The sequence below is a fragment of the Lingula anatina genome, chromosome 1, assembly GCF_051362555.1.
Source record: "Lingula anatina isolate TDL-2025a chromosome 1, LinAna3.0, whole genome shotgun sequence".
In the NCBI taxonomy this organism is placed as follows: domain Eukaryota; kingdom Metazoa; phylum Brachiopoda; class Lingulata; order Lingulida; family Lingulidae; genus Lingula; species Lingula anatina.
The window spans coordinates 28,744,938-28,763,162 of record NC_141767.1 but is presented as its reverse complement, the minus strand read 5'-3'; the positions used below and the strand labels follow the sequence as shown (position 1 = coordinate 28,763,162).

The window sequence follows — 18,225 nt, the reverse complement described above, 5'->3', positions numbered from 1 at the left end:
CGAACTTTCAGCCAATCACATTGGAGAGCGTGCCTAGCAACAAAAGCGGCAGATTTGCGCATTTTTTCAATGAGCGAGGTGAGTATCGAAAAAATTCAGGAAGATATTTTCATTTAATCAAAGACGATGATATTTTTATGATGTTTTATATGTTAGAGTAATTAAATCACGCCAGTTACTTTTCTTCTAAAATGTTTTTTATGCATGTGGGCATACATTTTACGAAAAATCGGCAAAAGAAATTTTCGTACGGCTATATGCAAAAACTTCTCGCGGACATTTAGATCTACAGCTTTGGACGTTTGAAAGTTTTAAAAAATTGAACAAAATTAAATTAAAAAAAAAACAGCAGAAGAACCTTCGTAAATAAAGTAAATAAACACCAAATTAAGACAAGCCAAATAAATTGTTTTTATCGAAAACTTCCTTGATTGGGGTTTTATCTTACGTACGTTTTGAAAGTTTCCTAGATTTCCTTAATTTAATGTTCGAGTTGCAATTATCTGTCATAACATTTATATTTGCTTTCATTGTTATCCATTGGTTTGATTATTTTTATCTGTCTTTCTTTTTCTTACTTTCTTTCATTTTTTAAAAAAATTATTTATTCTTTTTCTTATTTTTTGTTTATTTAATTTTTTATTTTATTTTTTATTTTCTCAACATTTTCAGTTTAAAATGTTAAAATTGGAGTCCTTTGTTATGGAAATGATAGAAAGATGGAGTGATGAAAAAGGTGAGAAAATAGCTATGGGCAACTGTTTGCATCTGAAGTATTTCACAATCAGAAGTACATCTTTTATTTTTGATATGACTAGTACTGTTATTAAAGATGAATGAATCTAACATCAATATTTATTTTTCATTTCCAGTCCTTAAGGGCATTTACCATCCACAAAACAGTACACCCAGTGTTGCTGTTCTAGTTCCAAAGCAGGAACAAAAAGACAATGTATTTGTACAGGCAGTTTCCACAAATGGCTGCTGTACATGTTTTGGAAAAGATGACTGTGTACTTCAAGGTAAAAGCCTACCTTCATGTTTGTAAATTTGCAGCGTTGGAAATAGTATAAAACAAATGCCTGAGATACAAGGAATTTTTATGATTGTTTTTTCTAAAGCAGATATGGACCCTTTCCATTCATTTATTAATATAGCTTGTATTTAGACAGCATAAATTTCCATGATTTTACCTTTTTCCAGCTGTGGAGGGCATCTATCACCCGAGAAAACTTACACCCAGCAGTGGTGTTCTAGTCCCAGAGCTGGTACAGAGAGAGGCTGTGTTTGTGCAGACAGATTCTACCTTTGGCTGTCGAACATTTTGGGAAAAGGAAAGCGGTATTGATCAAGGTATAGTATCAGGACTTTAATCTAACATGTAAACAGGGCCGTAGCCTCCGGGGGGGGGGGGGGGGGGGGGGGGGGGGGGCAGGGGGGGCAGCTGCCCCTCCTGGGATTTGAGGTGCAAAAAAAAAAAAAAATAAATAATAATCGCAAAGGTAAAAAAATAATTGCAAAGTTGGTATCAATTCTGTGAGAAAATGCACTCATGGCCACTAGACAATCATTCAACAATCGTGGGAGGGGGACACACCCTCCCCCCTCCGGGGCTTCGCCCCCTCGTGTCCGCTTACTGCCCCCCCTGGCATTTTGCTCAGGCTACGGCCCTGGTAAATATGAAACCCAAAACTGTTCAGAACTTTTTTTTTCTTAAGTGACAGTTAGCTACTCAAATGTTGTGAAGTGCAAAGGTTATTCTACTTTTTTTTTCACCCAAGCAAAGCGTATTTAACAAATTGTATTCTAATAGAAAAGATCCTTTCCTTACACAAATATAACTACAATTCTAATACGGCACCATGATATTAAGCCTTTACAGTAATTTTTATTTTTCCACAGGATTTGTAGAAATCCCTCTTGATGATGAAAAATTAGCTCCGACTACAGAGGGAAAAGGTATTTTATTTCATTATTCAGCAACTAGCAGAATTCAATGTAAATTTTTTTCCATTCTTCTTAACATTCCCGTTCTAAATTTGGTATGTGTATAAGTATCAAGATGTGAAGAGAATACCTCAATGAAATTTTTCAAAGAGATAATATGAGCCTCATTTCACATATATGCTTTTCCTTTATATAGTGTCCAAGCCCCAAAGGAAAGCTATACTAAGTAGGATGAAGAAAATAAAATATTGGATACTCACAAAGCTGAGACAGTTAATCCGTTACTAAACTGACTGTTCTTCCTTTTCTTTTTTTTTTTTTCATAAAAACTGAATGAAAAAAATAACTTAAACACTGTACATACATGAAACGCCACCCATGTATATGCACCCATTAACTGCAATGGACATTATGAACAATCTTGAGAGCTTTTACTTGTTCACGTTGTATATAGTAAACATGAAATTTTGTTTCATGTTTGTACATATGTTAAATAGAATACCATGGTAAATATATATAAAAAATTGTTCATTATTATTGTTTTGCAGCATCAGTTACTTAATTTGTACACATTTATTATATTTATGTCAAAAGTTATGTACATATCATTTATATATATAATTTTATTTATAATAAAGAAATCACATAAAGACAATAAATTGCATTGTTTTATTGTTGCAATCAGTCTTTTATTCAAGTGAACTACAACCAACTCAAATGAGACTGTGAATGAGGCCATAAATTGTTTTCTTTAACTCGAACAGATATAAAAAGAATTGTACTCTAAGGACAATCTGCATTTCTTTCTCTTGGATAAATAGATGTCTTTTCTTTCCTGCTTGCTCTAAAAGTTAAAAAGGCGCCTTGTCTTAATCTATTTACAATCAGATTTTCTCTCACCATCAGCACCTATTGATGACACAGCACTGCTTCCTTATGTAGACAGACAAGATATGGGCATCGAGGCTTCATTTTGGAAAAAAATATTTTAAAATCACCTTAAATTAATATTTAAAAAAAACCATGCCTGAGCAGTCATTTTGCCAATCAAGCAAATTCTTATCTTTATCCTTTATAGTTTTTTGTTGGCTAATGTTAAGAATATCTGCTGTGTGGTACCCTTTTAAACAAGTTGATAAATATCAGAACAATCCTTGCTACTGAGCTAAACCATTTAAGCCATCTGAAGGATGATGAAGCCAGCTACGTTCTCTATTTTAGAAAAGTTCTAATTGCAGCTTCTTCTGACTGGATAAATACATGGAAAACTTTTACTTGTGGTATAAAGGATCACCACCCTTGATATTTTTTTAAAAATCTATTTTGCATTTTGTTGAAACTGCACAGAATATGATCCTGTATTTGGATCTTGCTGTAATTTGAAATTGTCAGTTGACATTCCAAAGGGCTTTAGTACCATGTTCCCCAGTTCTTTTAACTTTCCTAGAATGAGAAAATATAAATACTTCCACTATTGCTCTGAATGATAAGATGAATACAAAACTCAAATGTTTCAAGAATCAAATTTTTAATAAATATGTTGATTTTTATTGAAATCAAAGAGCAGAAGACCAGTCTAAAAGATTTTGCTTTAATGTAAAATATTTCAAAATGTAGGACTGAAAGATATAAATTACCTATCATTTCATCTTTCATTTTCTCATTTCTTTCTGTAATTTGCTGTGGCAATCGCTGAAGATATGAAAATAAACACAGATTCAATCAGATTCAAAAGTTCACTGATTAGTTCTCTTATGAATAAAAAAAATTTGCTGACTTGTAATTATTTTAATATCTTTAAATTTAAGTGAATATTGCACTGTTACACTTTAGTACTATTAGCATTTTTTTTCTATTGCGATGCTTTTAAACATATATGAACATCATTTTTAAATTTCACTTACTACACATTGACACATTACAGAAAACCATGTAACACAAATCTAAAGTATTTGAGACCGTTTTTATGATACCAGACTTACAATACATGCTTCCCTTGCAGTATGTTGTGTTGGATCCATTTCAATTACTTTTTTGTAATCCTCTAATGCCTCATCTAATTTTTCAGTCTTTTCATACATTTCTGCCCTCCTTAAAAGTGCTTTGAGATAATAAGGATTAAGTTCTAGTGCTTTGGTACAGTCTTCAATAGCCTTTTTGTACTGTTTCCGAAAAGAGATTTTTATTTCAAATGCCTCAAAGAAAACGCCCTTAATACATACCTTGTATCAATGCATGCCAAATTGAACACAACCTTTAAACAAAGAAAAATTATCACAGCCTTTGTCATAAAATGTTGTTTAAATTATATATTTTAAATAGTGAACCAATCTAGGGAAATCATTCTATCAACTGAAATTGCTACACTTCAATAATAATAATAACTCAAAAATTTACTGCACAGAATATGGTCCTGTATTTGGATCTTGCTGTGATTTGAAATTGTCAGTAGACATTCCATTTTAAGGGCTTAAGTACCATGTTCCCCAGTTCTTTTAACTTTCCTAGAATGAGAAAATATAAATACTGCCACTATTGCTGTGAATGATAAGATTAATACAAAACTCAAATGTTTCAAGAATCAAAATTTTCGAATCAAACATTTCTTTTTTCCCCACAAGGGTTTGTAGAAATTGATCTTGATGATGATGATGATGAAAAATTAGGTACATCTACTGAGGGAGAATTAAGGTATTGTGTTCAAATTTTATAAAACAATTAAATTATTTTCAATTGGATGATGGCAGATTTGAATGTAAAGTAAGTTGTAACAAGTGAGTTAGATGGTTTTATAATCATCCCAAGTGCATTATAATCAAGATCTATAAATATGTCTTAATAAAATTCTTTACAGAGAAAATATGTGCCCCATTTTACATATAAACTTTTTCCTTGATATATAGTGTCCAAGCCCAGGAAGACACCCATCCTTATAGCCTTAGCAGGATGAAGAAATTTAAGTTTTGGGTGATGACCAAGCTGCGACAGCTAGTCAAATACTGAAATGACTGTTCACAACTGTATGAGAAAAATCACTTGGACATTGTGCATAAGCAAATAGCCATGTACATGTATATGCATCCATTCACTGCAGTTTTGAAGGGAATTTATTAGCATTCCAGAAAGAGCTTGTACAAATTGTACATAATAAACATGTAATTTTGTTTCATAATATTTGTACATATGTAAATAGAATAGCATACATATATACAGTATGTAAAGTATATACAACATTAAATATTATTTCTTTTTTTACAACATAAATTGCTGAATTTGTATTACTTATGATACTGATGTCAATTCTCCTCAAATCATGCATATTTCATATATATAATTTATATTTTGAATAAAAGAAAGCATGTAAAAAATTGCATTCATTAATTTACTTGTAACAGTCAATCATTTATCCAAGCTACAATCACTACATTTTTATATTTATAGAGACTGAAAGAGGCCATATATTGTTATCTTATACCTGAAGCTGTGTTACAAGACGTAAAAAGATCAAATTGACTCTAAGGCAAGACTTTTCCCAGATAGCCATCCAGTGTTCATTTAGTACAATAGACAACCTATGTTAAAAAAAAAAAACAAAAAAACAAGGCAGCAAAGCTGTCAAATGTACAGACAAAAACAGAAAATAAAAATGCAGAAAATGGTTCATTTTGTCAATTTTAATGCAATGATAAATCATGCCTACAATAGCACTGTCAATCAACACTGAATTTTAATCATGCACAACAGGTGACATCGTCCATAACAGGAGCGGATCCAGGGATATTTTCTGACAGTATTCCAAATTATCTTTGTTGATCCATCCTACATTTTTGATGGTCTTCCAACAGAAAAAACAGATACCCATCAATGTGAACTTTAAAATCTGAAAGACCCAGAAGATGGTCTCAATCTGCCCCTGCAATAAGATTACAGTTTCAGGACCAAATTCACATAATGAAAATCCCAATATTTGAATAATGATGACAGTGCATAAAATAATATTACATAATGTTTAAAGACATAAAAACCAATGCAACTGCTTATGTGGAAATACAGAAAATGTGAAGAGCTTCAGGTGGATGGGAGCTGAAAATGCTTGAAATGTTTGAAAAATAAATTAAAAAGAAAACACAACAAAAATATCCCATTAAAGCTGCTATTCAAACTTTTAATCTTGCTGTAATAACATGATATGAATAACCCCAATGTGTTTGAGGATAATAAGGCACTGTTATTCAAATTATTTTTTCTTTTGTTAACTTATTTGCAATATTAAACAACATTTACCTGCATAATTATCACAGATTCCTAATTATGTAACACAGTTAAGAGAGCTTAACCTATGGGACTTTACTGGGAAATCTCAACGTGTGTTTTATGTAATCTTATTTAATGGGCACTTGGAAATTAATTAGGCAAATGATTTAATAGCTCTGAATTTAGCTTGTGACTACCCCAAGGGACAATTACCACCATCCATAAACAGTAGCCCCATATAGCACTCTATAGAGCTGCATTGCTTCCAAAACAGAAAACAATCACACTGATTTTCCAACACAAACTGCACGTCAGTCTTACGAAACTTTTCAGTAACTTTGAGTATCATAAGTAACATGGTTTTTCCTTAATGGTCATTACGGCAGCCATTTCCAAAATAGGGTTTTCTTCAACTTTTATGCAATATAACATAATGACCATCAATTTTTAATAATAAAATAAAAGTATCATGGATATACAGAAAATGTGCCATGGAAAGGTCTTCAAGGCCATGGAAGTTCAGAGTCACACTTTCAAAATGCCAAAATGTATACAAGAGATAACTGTATTGAATTGATTTTCTTTCTATTTTCAACACCTTTTTTTCATATAACAAAATAATCAATTTACTGTCATTTTTAAATGAACAACTAAGAAAATTGTTGACATAGGAAAAATATCAATAGAACAATTTTAAATGTCCAGTTTCCTCCATTCTGAGATTCTGAAGATAGTAGATGATTGAATCTGACAAACTGCAATGATATGAGTTTATTTCCATTTTTGACACTTTATAACATAATACACGATAACAAGTTTATCATCATTTTTACATAATCAACTAACAATGTTATAAAGATGCAGGAAATGTCAAACAAACACTTTTACGTATCTTATTAGTTCAATAATGAGACTGTTAACATGCCTAACAATTGAATCTGAGGAAATGTGAAAAAACAGCATAACATCTAAAATAATGGCACGATTATGCTGCTTTTCCAACTCATCCTACGTTTTAGTAACATTGACCAGTCCTGTGAGTATAATGACAATTTGCCCATCTGTTAATCTTATATTGTGTTATCAGTGCTGCATATATGCTGAAAAAAGTGAAAAAACAGCATAACTTCCCTTAAAATGGGCCGATCATGCTGATTTTCAAATTTGACCTGCGTATTATAAATATTCATCAATTCTGTAAGTTTCAAGCCAAAAGGTAAAACATTTTTTCACTTATTGTGTTATCAGTGTTGCATATATGCTGAAAAAAGTGAAAAAACAGCATTACTTCCATAAAATTGACCCGATAACTCTGATTTTCGAACTTGACCTACATATTATGAATATTCATCAGCTTTATAAGTTTCAAGCCAAAAAGTAAGAATGTTTTTCACTTATCGTGTTATCGGTGTTATAATAATGCTAAAAAAAGTGAAAAAACAGCATAACTTCCCTAAAAATGGCCCGATCATGCTGATTTTTGAACTTGACCTGCGTATTATGAATATTCATCAGTTCTGTAAATTTGAATACAAAATGTAAAACGGTATTCCACTTATCGTGTTATCGCTGAGTGCACAGCGACGGCGACAGCGACGACGGCGACGGCCTACAATCACTACATTTTTATATTTAAAGAGACTGAAAGAGGCCACATATTGTTATCTTATACCTGAAGCTGTGTTACAAGATATAAAAAGATCAAATTGACTCTAAGGCAAGACTTTTCCCAGATAGCCATCCAGTGTTCCTTTAAAACAATAGACAACTTATGTTTTTCAAAAAAAAAAAAAAAAAAAAAAAAAAAAAAGGCTGGATGGCTTATGAAATATTTAGAAATGACAGTATATTTGTAGTTGAATTTCTTGTAAATTGGTGACCAAATTACCAAATTACAGATCAACGTTTTGGAATGTTGACCTACTGTGATGCAAATCCTGCAGAATCCCCTGCTCTAAGGACAATCTGCATTTCTTCATCTTAAGAAAATAGATGTCTATTCTCCTCTGCTTGCTGAAAACAAAAAGTAAAAAATGGTGTTTTTCTTATCACTTTACTTGCAATCCCATTTGCTCTCACCAACAGCACCTATTGACAACACATCACCACTCTCCTTTGTAGACAGAAATCAGATTTGGGCATCAAGAATTAATTTTGGCAGGAAATATTTTAAGAACACCCTAAATTTATATTTAAAAAAAAATCCATGCCAGAGCTGCCAATTCTGTCAATAAAACCAAAAACTCAAAAATGAGATGATTAATTAATACAAAACTCAAATGTAAAGAGAATCAAAGTTTTAATAAATATGTTGACTGCTATTAAAACCAATGAGCAGAAGACCAGTCTAAAAGTCTTGCTTTTATATAAAGTATTTCAAAATGTACTGGTACTGTAGTGCTAAAATAACTGAAATAAAAATTAACCTATCTGTGCATCTTTCTTTTATAATTTTTTCTTTAAATTGCTATGGTAACCTCTGTTTTCTAATATTGTATTCCTACATGCACTTTTTTGAAATACAATGTTTTCATATTTGGTTTTACTACACATAAAAACACAACATAACAAAAATCTGCAATACCTAAGACAAGTATTTGTAATACTACACTTACAATGCATGCTTCCCCCACAGCATGTTGAATTGGATCTAGGGCCGCATTCAATACAGTTTGATCCTAGGACTAACTGATTCAAGGCTCAAATATGGTGGATCTACTTGAAAGCAAAGCCTCATACTACCTTAATGGTTTCCCCCAACTACCGCACATGCCATCCTTACAGTGGCCTTTATAGGATTTAAAATAAAACCACTCTGAGATTTAATTGCTAGGCCCTTTAAGTCTGCATGAAGCTGTGTTACAAGATATTTAAAAGCTTTTTTTAAAATTATGCTGATATATAAAAGAGTGAAAGGGGTCTTTTTCCTGAACAAAAAACCTCAACAAAGATGAAGTAAAACAAAATGGAGCAAACACAGTTAAAGTACATGGAAAAAAAACACTTTTGTTAAAATAATGCCGACTTACAAAATGACTTTTTGCTAAGCAAATCCCATATAAATTTGAAAAATAAATAAAATTACGGGTTGGTAGTTATGAGGTCAAAGACGTACGCAAATTTATAGCTTTAAATCCTCGTAGCTTTCAAAATTGTGTTTTGAAGTTCTGAAATAATTATGAAAGAAGCTAAATTTCATGTGTAAATTATTCCCAGGATATTGCCATATTTGAACGAACAAAACGAGAATATCAGAGAATTCTGACAGAGAAAAAGACATACCATCTTTGGCAACGTGCCTATTTTGTAATGAAATGTACAGTGTATATTTGCCAGCACCCATCACTCATTACGGGATATGGAATCCTGACAACCGATCAAATATTGTGAAAGACTTAACAGGCGTCACTCTTTTCCATTATGTCGGAGGCGGAAAAAAACGTAAACGCTCGAGCTTCAGCGAACTTTCAGCCAATTACATTGGAGAGCGTGCCTAGCAACAAAAGCGGCAGATTTGCGCATTTTTTCAATGAGCGAGGTGAGTATCGAAAAAATTCAGGTAGATATTTTCATTTAATCGAAGACGATAATATTTTTATGATGTTTTATATGCTAGAGTAATTAAATCACGCCAGTTACTTTTCTTCTTAAATGTTTTTTTATGCATGTGGGCATACATTTTACGAAAAATCGGCAAAAGAAATTTTCGTACGGCTATATGCAAAAACTTCTCGCGGACATTTAGATCTACAGCTTTGGACGTTTGAAAGTTTTAAAAAATTGAACAAAATTAAATAAAAAAAAAAAAAAACAGCAGAAGAACCTTCGTAAATAAAGTAAATAAACACCAAATGAAGACAAGCCAAATAAATTGTTTTTATCGAAAACTTCCTTGATTGGGTTTTATCTTACGTACGTTTTGAAAGTTTCCTAGATTTCCTTAATTTAATGTTCGAGTTGCAATTATCTGTCATAACATTTATATTTGCTTTCATTGTTATCCATTGGTTTAATATTTTTTGTTTTTCTTTTTCTTACTTTCTTTCATTTTTTTAAAAAAAATCTATTCTTTTTCTTATTTTTTGTTTATTTAATTTTTTATTTTGTTTTTTATTTTCTCAACATTTTCAGTTTAAAATGTTAAAATTGGAGTTCTTTGTTATGGAAATGATAGACAGATGGAGTGATAAAAAAGGTGAGAAAATAGCTATGGGCATCTGTTTGCATCTGAAGTATTTCAAAATCAGAAGTACATCTTTTATTCTTGATATGACTGTTATTAAAGATGAATGAATCTAACATCAATATTTATTTTTCATTTCCAGTCCTTAAGGGCATTTACCATCCACAAAACAGTACACCCAGTGTTGCTGTTCTAGTTCCAAAGCAGGAACAAAAAGACAATGTATTTGTACAGGCAGTTTCCACAAATGGCTGCTGTACATGTTTTGGAAAAGATGACTGTGTACTTCAAGGTAAAAGCCTACCTTCATGTTTGTAAATTTGCAGTGTTGGAAATAGTATAAAACAAATGCTTGAGATACAAGGAATCCTTTATGATTGTTTTTTTTTCAAATGCAGATATGGATCATTTCCATTCATTTATTAATATAGCTTGTATATAGACAGCAAAAATTTCCATGATTTTACCTTTTTTCAGCTGTGGAGGGCATCTATCACCTGAGAAAACTTACACCCAGCAGTGGTGTTCTAGTCCCAGAGCGGGTACAGAGAGAGGCTGTGTTTGTGCAGACAGATTCTACCTTTGGCTGTCGAACATTTTGGGAAAAGGAAAGCAGTATTGATCAAGGTACAGTATCAGGACTTTAATCTAACATATAAATATGAAACCCAAAACTATTCAGAATTTTTTTTCTTAAATGACAGTTAGCTACTCAAATGTTGTGAAGTGCAAAGGTTATTCTACTTTTTTTTTCACCCAAGCAAAGCGCATTTAACAAATTGTATTCTAATAGAAAAGATCTCGTCCTTACACAAATACAATTCCACTATTATGGCACCATGATATTATACCTTGACAACAATTTTTACTTTTCTGCAGGATTTGTAGAAATCCCTCTTGGTGATGAAAAAATAGCTCCAACTACAGAGGGAAAAGGTATTTTATTTCATTATTCAACAACTTGCAGAATTCAATGTAAAATTTTTTTCCACTCTTCTTAATCATTCCCCTTCTAAATTTGGTATGTGTATAAGTATCAAGATGTGAAGAGTATATGTCAATGAATTTTTTCAAAGAGATAATTTGAGCCTCATTTTACATATATGCATTTCCTTTATATATATAGTGTCCAAGCCCAGGAGGACATCAATACTAATGAGGCTGAAGAAATTAAAATGTTGGATGTTCACCAAGCTGCAGCAGTTAATACTAAAATGACTATTTTTCTTTTTTTTTCATAAAAACTGAATGAAAAAAATAACTCAAATACTGTGCATGCATGAAACGCCACCCATGTATATGCACCCATTAACTACAATGGAAATTATGAACAATCTTGAGAGCTTTTACTTGTTCAGGTTGTATATAGTATGCATGAAATTTTGTTTCATGTCTGTACATATATGTAAACAGAATACCACAGTAAATATATTTTGCTTATTATTATTATATTACTTGTTTTGCAATATCAGTTGCTTAATTTCTTTATATATTGATGTCAATTCCCCTTAAGCTATGTATATATCATATAAATTTATATTTATAATAAATGATATCGTAAAGACAACAAATTGCAGTATTTTATAATAATAATAATTTATTAAGCACAAAGAAATGGTTTACATTTACAGGCTCTCTAACTAATACAAATATAAAATAATAATTTATGTAGTAAACTATTCCCATCCATGCAGGAACACACTTTTTAATTGCACTGTTTACAAATTTACATATGGCCCTCACACTCTGAGCAGAGAGTGGATTGAGTAAAATATGCTCAAGGAAAAAAGAAATGCAACACTCAGTTTTGTGAGTTTTTGAGGGGCAGAATACTTTTATTTTTGAGATCCGCCAGTTTTATATGAACCCTACATCCATTTCTAACTTTTTCAGCATTTTGACATTTTTGAGTCCAATACCACAACCAAACAATAGAGCACCCCTCTTCCCCCCCCCCCCCCCCCCCCCCCCCACACACACACACACACACACACAAAAAAAAAGGGGGGGGAGGCAGGAATTGCGTCATACTGTCAATAGTTCACGTGACCCCTGGTTGGCATCCTTGACAGCGGTTTTTCCTCGCCTCATGGAGTAAATAAATGTCTGTTCTTTCCTGTTTGCTCAAAAATTTAAAAGGCATCTTGTATCAGTCTATTCACAATTTGATTTTCTCTCACCTTCAGAACCTATTGACACACTGCAGATTTTGGCATCAAGAATTCATTTTGGCAGGAAATATTTAACAAGGCAGCAAAGCTGTCAAATGTACAGACAAAAAGCAGGAAATAACTATGCACAAAATAGGCTACTGTCAATTCTGACGCAAAAGTACATTATGTTAAACTGCAAATTCAACATCAAATTTTAATTATGCTCAACAGGTAATACCAATGTAAGTAAAATGTGTAACAAGCATAAGGCTTCAGGCCCATGGGAGTTCAAGTTCGCACTTTGAAAATGTATAACTTCCAGAAAAAGAAGCCAATTAGACTGTTTTTCCAACTCAGGCTGCATTTTTAGTCCTGTATTTCTTTTTTGAAAGTTGTGCAATCATAAATAACATGGTTTTCCCATAATGGTCATCATGGCAGCAGCACCCAAAATTGTGTTTTCTTCTATTCTGATGCAATATTACATAATGGTTAACAGCATAATGACCTTTAATTTTTAATAATAAAATATATGTATCATGTATTTTCAGAAAATGTGACTAGCATGGGTATTCAAGCCCGTGGAACTTCAAAGTCACACCTTGAAAATGCCAATATGTGAAAAATTAAAGTTTCACAAAAAAAACTGTTTAACTGGCAGTAAGAATTACCAAACAGACTGCATTGCCTACTGAAGCTGTATTTTAGTCCCAGGTTTCTTTCCTGTAAGTTTAAGAACAGTAAGTGACATGGTTTTTCTGAAATGGTCATCATGGGAGCAGTGCCCAAAATATGTTTTTTTCAAAATTTGATGCAATATTACATAATGTTTAACTGCATAATGACCATCAATTTTTAATAATAAAATATTAGTATTATGGATATTCAGAAAATGTGATTAGCAAAGGTCTTCAGGCCCATGGAACTTCAAAGTCAAAACTTGAAAATGCCAAAATGTAAACAAGACAGCACTGTTCTGAAATGTTTTTTTTCCCCATTTTTAACAATTTTTAACATAAAACAAAATAAACAGTTTACTGCCATTTTTATATGATCAACTAAGATAATTGATGAGATGGGAAAAATATCAATAGAGCAGTGTTAAATGTCCAATTTCTTCCATTCTGAGATTCTGAACATAGTGAATGATTGAATCTGACAAACTGCAATGATATGAGTTTATTTCCATTTTTGACACTTTATTACACAAAACACGATAACAAGTTTACCATAATTTTTCTATAATCAACTAACAATGTTGTAAAGATGCAGGAAATGTCAAACAAACACTTTTACGTATCTAATTAGTTAAATAATAAGGCTATTAACATGCCTAAGAACTGAATCTGGGGAAATGTGAAAAAACAGCATAACTTCTAAAATAATGGCCCGATTATGCTGATTTTCGAACTCAACCTGCGTTTTAGTAAGATTGACCACTCCTGTGAGTTTAATGACAATTGGCCTATCTGTTTTTCTTATATTGTGTGTACAGTGTTGCATATATGCTGAAAAAATGAAAAAATCAGCATAACTACTAAAATAGTGGCCCAATCATGCCAATTTTCGAACTTGTCCTGTGTTTTAGTAAGATTGATTACTCCTGTGAGTTTCATGACAACAAGCTTAATGGTTTTCCTTAAAATGTGTTTACAGGGTTGCATATATGCTGAAAAGTGAAAAAACAGCATAACTTCTACTATAATGGCCCGATCATGCTGATTTTCGAACTTGACCTGCGTTTTATGAATATTCATCAGCTCTGTAAATATAAAAGCAAAAAATAAAACTGTGTTTCACTTATCGTGTTTACAAGGAAAGTGCACAGCACCGGCATCGGCATCGCCATCGCCATCAATGACGACGGCGACAACAGACACAGGTGATGGCAATATGTACAGACACATCTGTGTCTGTACATAAAAATCACCTTAAATTTATATTTAAAAAAAAAACCATGCTTCAGCTGTCATTTTGCCAATGAAGGAAATTCTTGTCTTTATTCCTCATAGCTTTTTCTTGGCTTATCTTTTAAACAAGTTGATAAATATCAGAACAATCCTTGCTACTGAGCTAAACCATTTTTATATAATTTATTTATTATAAGGCATCTGAAAAAGGATGATTAAGCCAGCTACATTCCCAATTTTAGAAAAGTTTTTATAGCGACTTCTTCTGACTGGACCAATACCTGGAAAACTTGTACTTGTGGTATAAAGGATCATCACCCTTGATATTTTTTTAATCTATTTTGCATTTTGTTGAAACTGCACAGAACATGATCCTGTATTTGGATCTTGCTGTGATTTGAAATTGTCAGTAGACATTCCATTTGAAGGGCTTTAGAACCTTGTTCCCCAGTTCTTTTAACTTTCCTAGAATGAGAAAATATAAATACTTCGACAATTGCTGTGAATGATAAGATGAATACAAAACTCAAATGTTTCAAGAATCAAACTTTTTAAATCAAATATTTCTTTTTCCCACCAGTGTTTGAAGAAATTGATCTTGATGATGATGATGATGATGAAAAATTAGGTCCATCTACTGAGGGAGAAGGTATATTGTGTTCAAATTTTATAAAACAATAAAACAAAGTAAAAAATTAATTTCAAAGCATTAGGTGATGGCAGATTTGAATGTAAAGTAAGGTGTAACAAGTGATTTAGATGGTTTTACAATGATCCCAAGTGAAATGTACTCAATTTGACATTTGTATTATAATCAAGATCTATAAATATGTCTTAATAAAATTCTTTACAGAGAAAATATGTGCCCCCATTTTACATATAAACTTTTTCCTTGATATATAGTGTCCAAGCCCAGGAAGACACCCATCCTAAGTAGGATGAAGAAATTTAAGTTTTGGATGATGACCAAGCTGCGACAGCTAGTCAAATACTGAAATGACTGTTCACAATTTTTTCATAAACTGTATGAGCAAAATCACTTGGACATTGTGCATAAACAAATAGCCATGTATATGCATCCATTCACTGCAGTTTTGAATGGAATTTATTAGCATTCCAGAAAGAGCTTGTACTAGTTCTACATAATTAACAAATGTAAATATAATAGCATACAAATATACAGTATGTAAAGTATATACAACATTAAAGTATTATTTTTTTAAAACATAAATAATTGCTGAATTTGTATTGCTTATAATAATGATGTCAATTCTCCTCAAATCATGCATATTTCATATATATAATTTATCTTTTAAATAAAAGAAAGCATGTCAAAATAAAATTTGCATTCATTAATTTACTTGAACAGTCAGTCATTTATCCAAGCTACAATCACTACGTTTTTAAATTTATAGACACTGAAAGAGGTCACATATTGTTATCTTAAACTGTGTTACAAGACATAAAAAGATCAAATTTACTCTAAGGCAAGACTTTTCCCAGATAGCCATCCAGTGTTCATTTAGATGGCCCATGGACTCAATAGACACCCTTTTTTTCTTCAAAAAAGGCTGGATGGCTTATAAAATTTTTGGGAATGACAGTATATTTGTAGTTGGATTTCCTTTAAATTGGTGACCAAATTACCAAATTACACATCAACGTTCGACCTACTGTGATGCAAATCCTGCAGAAACCCCTGCACTAAGAACAATCTGCATTTCTTCATCTTAAGAAAATAGATGTCTAATCTCCTCTGCTTGCTGAAAACAAAAAGTAAAAATGGCGTTTTTATTATCACTTTACATGCAATCCCATTTGCTCTCACCAACAGCACCTACTGACAACACATCACCACTCTCCTTTGTAGACAGAAATCAGATTTGGGCATCAAGAATTTATTTTGGCAAGAAATATTTAAAGAACACCCTAAATTTATATTTTAAAAAATCCATGCTAGAGCTGCTAATTCTGTCAATAAAACCAAAAACTCAAAAATGAGTTGATTAATTAATACAAAACTCAAATGTAAAGAGAATCAAAGTTTTAATAAATATGTTGACCACTATTAAAATCAATGAGCAGAAGACCAGTCTAAAAGTTTTGCTTTCATATAAAGTATTTCAAAATGCACTGGTACTGTAGTGCTAAAATATCTGAAATAAAAATTTACCTATCATACATCTTTCATTTTATCATTTCTTTCTTTAAATTGCTATGGTAACCTCTGTATTCTATCATTGTATTCCTATATGCACTTTTTTTGAAAAAAAAAAACAATGTTTTTCAAACATATGAACACCATTTGTTTTTCATATTGGGTTTTACTACACATAAATACATAACATTACAAAAATCTGCAATATCTAAGACCAGTATTTGTAATACTACACTTACAATCCATACTTGCCCAGCAGCATGTTGTGTTGGATCTAGGGCCGCATTCAAAACAGTTTGATCCTCGAACTAACTGTTTCAAGGATCAAATATGGTGGACCTACTTGAAAGCAAAGCCTCATACTCCCTTAATGGTTTCCCCAACCTACCACACATGCAATCCTTACAGTGGCCTATATAGCATTTAAAGCTAAAATAAAACCACTCTGAGATTTAATTGCTAGGCCCTTTAAGTCTACATGAAGCTGTGTACAAGATATTTTAAAGCTTTTTTTTATTATGCTGATATATAAAAGAGTGAAAGGAGTCTTTTTCCTGAACAAAAAACCTCAACAAAAATGGGTACTTTTGTAGTATACCCCCCCCCCCACCTTGTAACTTTCACTTTTCAAGCAGATTTTCATAATATTTTACATTTACTTGTTCATCTATGTCAAAGCTGTTTAAATAAAATGTTTTTGTAATTACCTGTGGTCTTTTTCGAGTTTTAATCAAGTTTAATCCAGCCCATTGAAATACAATGTGAGAATCTACCATGCATCTTGCAGTCAAGACCACAGGTATTTACAATAACATTTTATTTTAACAGTTTTGACATAGATGAACAGGAAAATGTAAAAAAAACTATTTGAAGAGTGAAAGTTACAGGGTTGGGGGGGGGGGGGGTATATACTACAAAAGTACCCAAAAATGAAGTAGAACAAAAATACGGTTTGGCACTGATGGAGCGAACACAGTTAAAGTACATAAAAAAAAGACAAAGTTTGTAAAAGCTGACTTTCAAAATGACTTTTTGCTCAGCAAAAAAAACCCAACAAAGATGAAGTAAATCAAAATGGAGCGAACACAGTTAAAGTACATGAAAAAAAAAAAAAACAATAACTTTTGTTAAAATAATGCTGACTTACAAAATGACTTTTTGTTCAGCAAATCCCATATAAATTTGAAAAATAAATAAAATTACGGGTTGGTAGTTATGAGGTCAAAGACGTACTGAGTACGCAAATTTATAGCTTTTAAGTCCTCGTAGCTTTCAAAATTGTGTTTTGAAGTTCTGAAATAATAATGAAAGAAGCTTAATTTCATGTGTAAATTATTCCTTGGATATTGCCATATTTGAACGAACAAAACGAGAATTTCAGAGAATTCTGACTGACAAAAAAAAATACCATCTTTGGCAACGTGCCTATTTTGTAATGAAATGTATATTTGCTAGCACCCATCACTCATTACGGGATATGGAATCCTGACAACCGATCAAATATTGTGAAATATTTCAGGCGTCTGCGTCACTCTTTTCCATTGCATGTATGTCGGAGGCGGAAAAAAAACGTAAACGCTCGAGTTTCAGCGAACTTTCAGCCAATCACATTGGAGAGCG

At 32.0% G+C, this 18,225-nt stretch overlaps 2 protein-coding genes across 4 annotated transcripts; one reads left to right on the top strand and one right to left on the bottom strand.

The window, feature by feature from the left end:
* Nucleotides 1–708: 708 nt before the first annotated feature.
* Nucleotides 709–2,600, top strand: LOC147764200 (uncharacterized). Its single transcript, XM_087002329.1, has 5 exons — nt 709–736; nt 873–1,022; nt 1,204–1,353; nt 1,903–1,959; nt 2,144–2,600. Exons 1-5 carry the CDS (start codon nt 709–711, stop codon nt 2,233–2,235), a joined length of 477 nt encoding a protein of 158 aa, XP_086858455.1. The 3' UTR covers nt 2,236–2,600.
* A 10-nt stretch (nt 2,601–2,610) lies between these two features.
* Nucleotides 2,611–9,621, bottom strand: LOC147764199 (tetratricopeptide repeat protein 1-like). Of its 3 annotated transcripts, XM_087002312.1 has the most exons (6): nt 9,484–9,621; nt 8,126–8,214; nt 4,345–4,451; nt 3,930–4,109; nt 3,585–3,639; nt 2,611–3,390 (listed from the first exon to the last, which is right to left on the bottom strand). In XM_087002312.1, exons 4-6 carry the CDS (start codon nt 4,026–4,028, stop codon nt 3,266–3,268), a joined length of 279 nt encoding a protein of 92 aa, XP_086858438.1. In that variant the 5' UTR covers nt 4,029–4,109; nt 4,345–4,451; nt 8,126–8,214; nt 9,484–9,621; the 3' UTR covers nt 2,611–3,265. The 3 variants fall into 3 exon arrangements, with proteins under 3 accessions (XP_086858438.1, XP_086858439.1, XP_086858440.1); XM_087002313.1 differs by lacking the exon at nt 8,126–8,214; XM_087002314.1 differs by lacking the exons at nt 2,611–3,390; nt 3,585–3,639; nt 9,484–9,621 and adding an exon at nt 8,817–9,469 and having other exon boundaries at nt 3,977–4,109.
* Between the last annotated feature and the right edge of the window lie 8,604 nt (nt 9,622–18,225).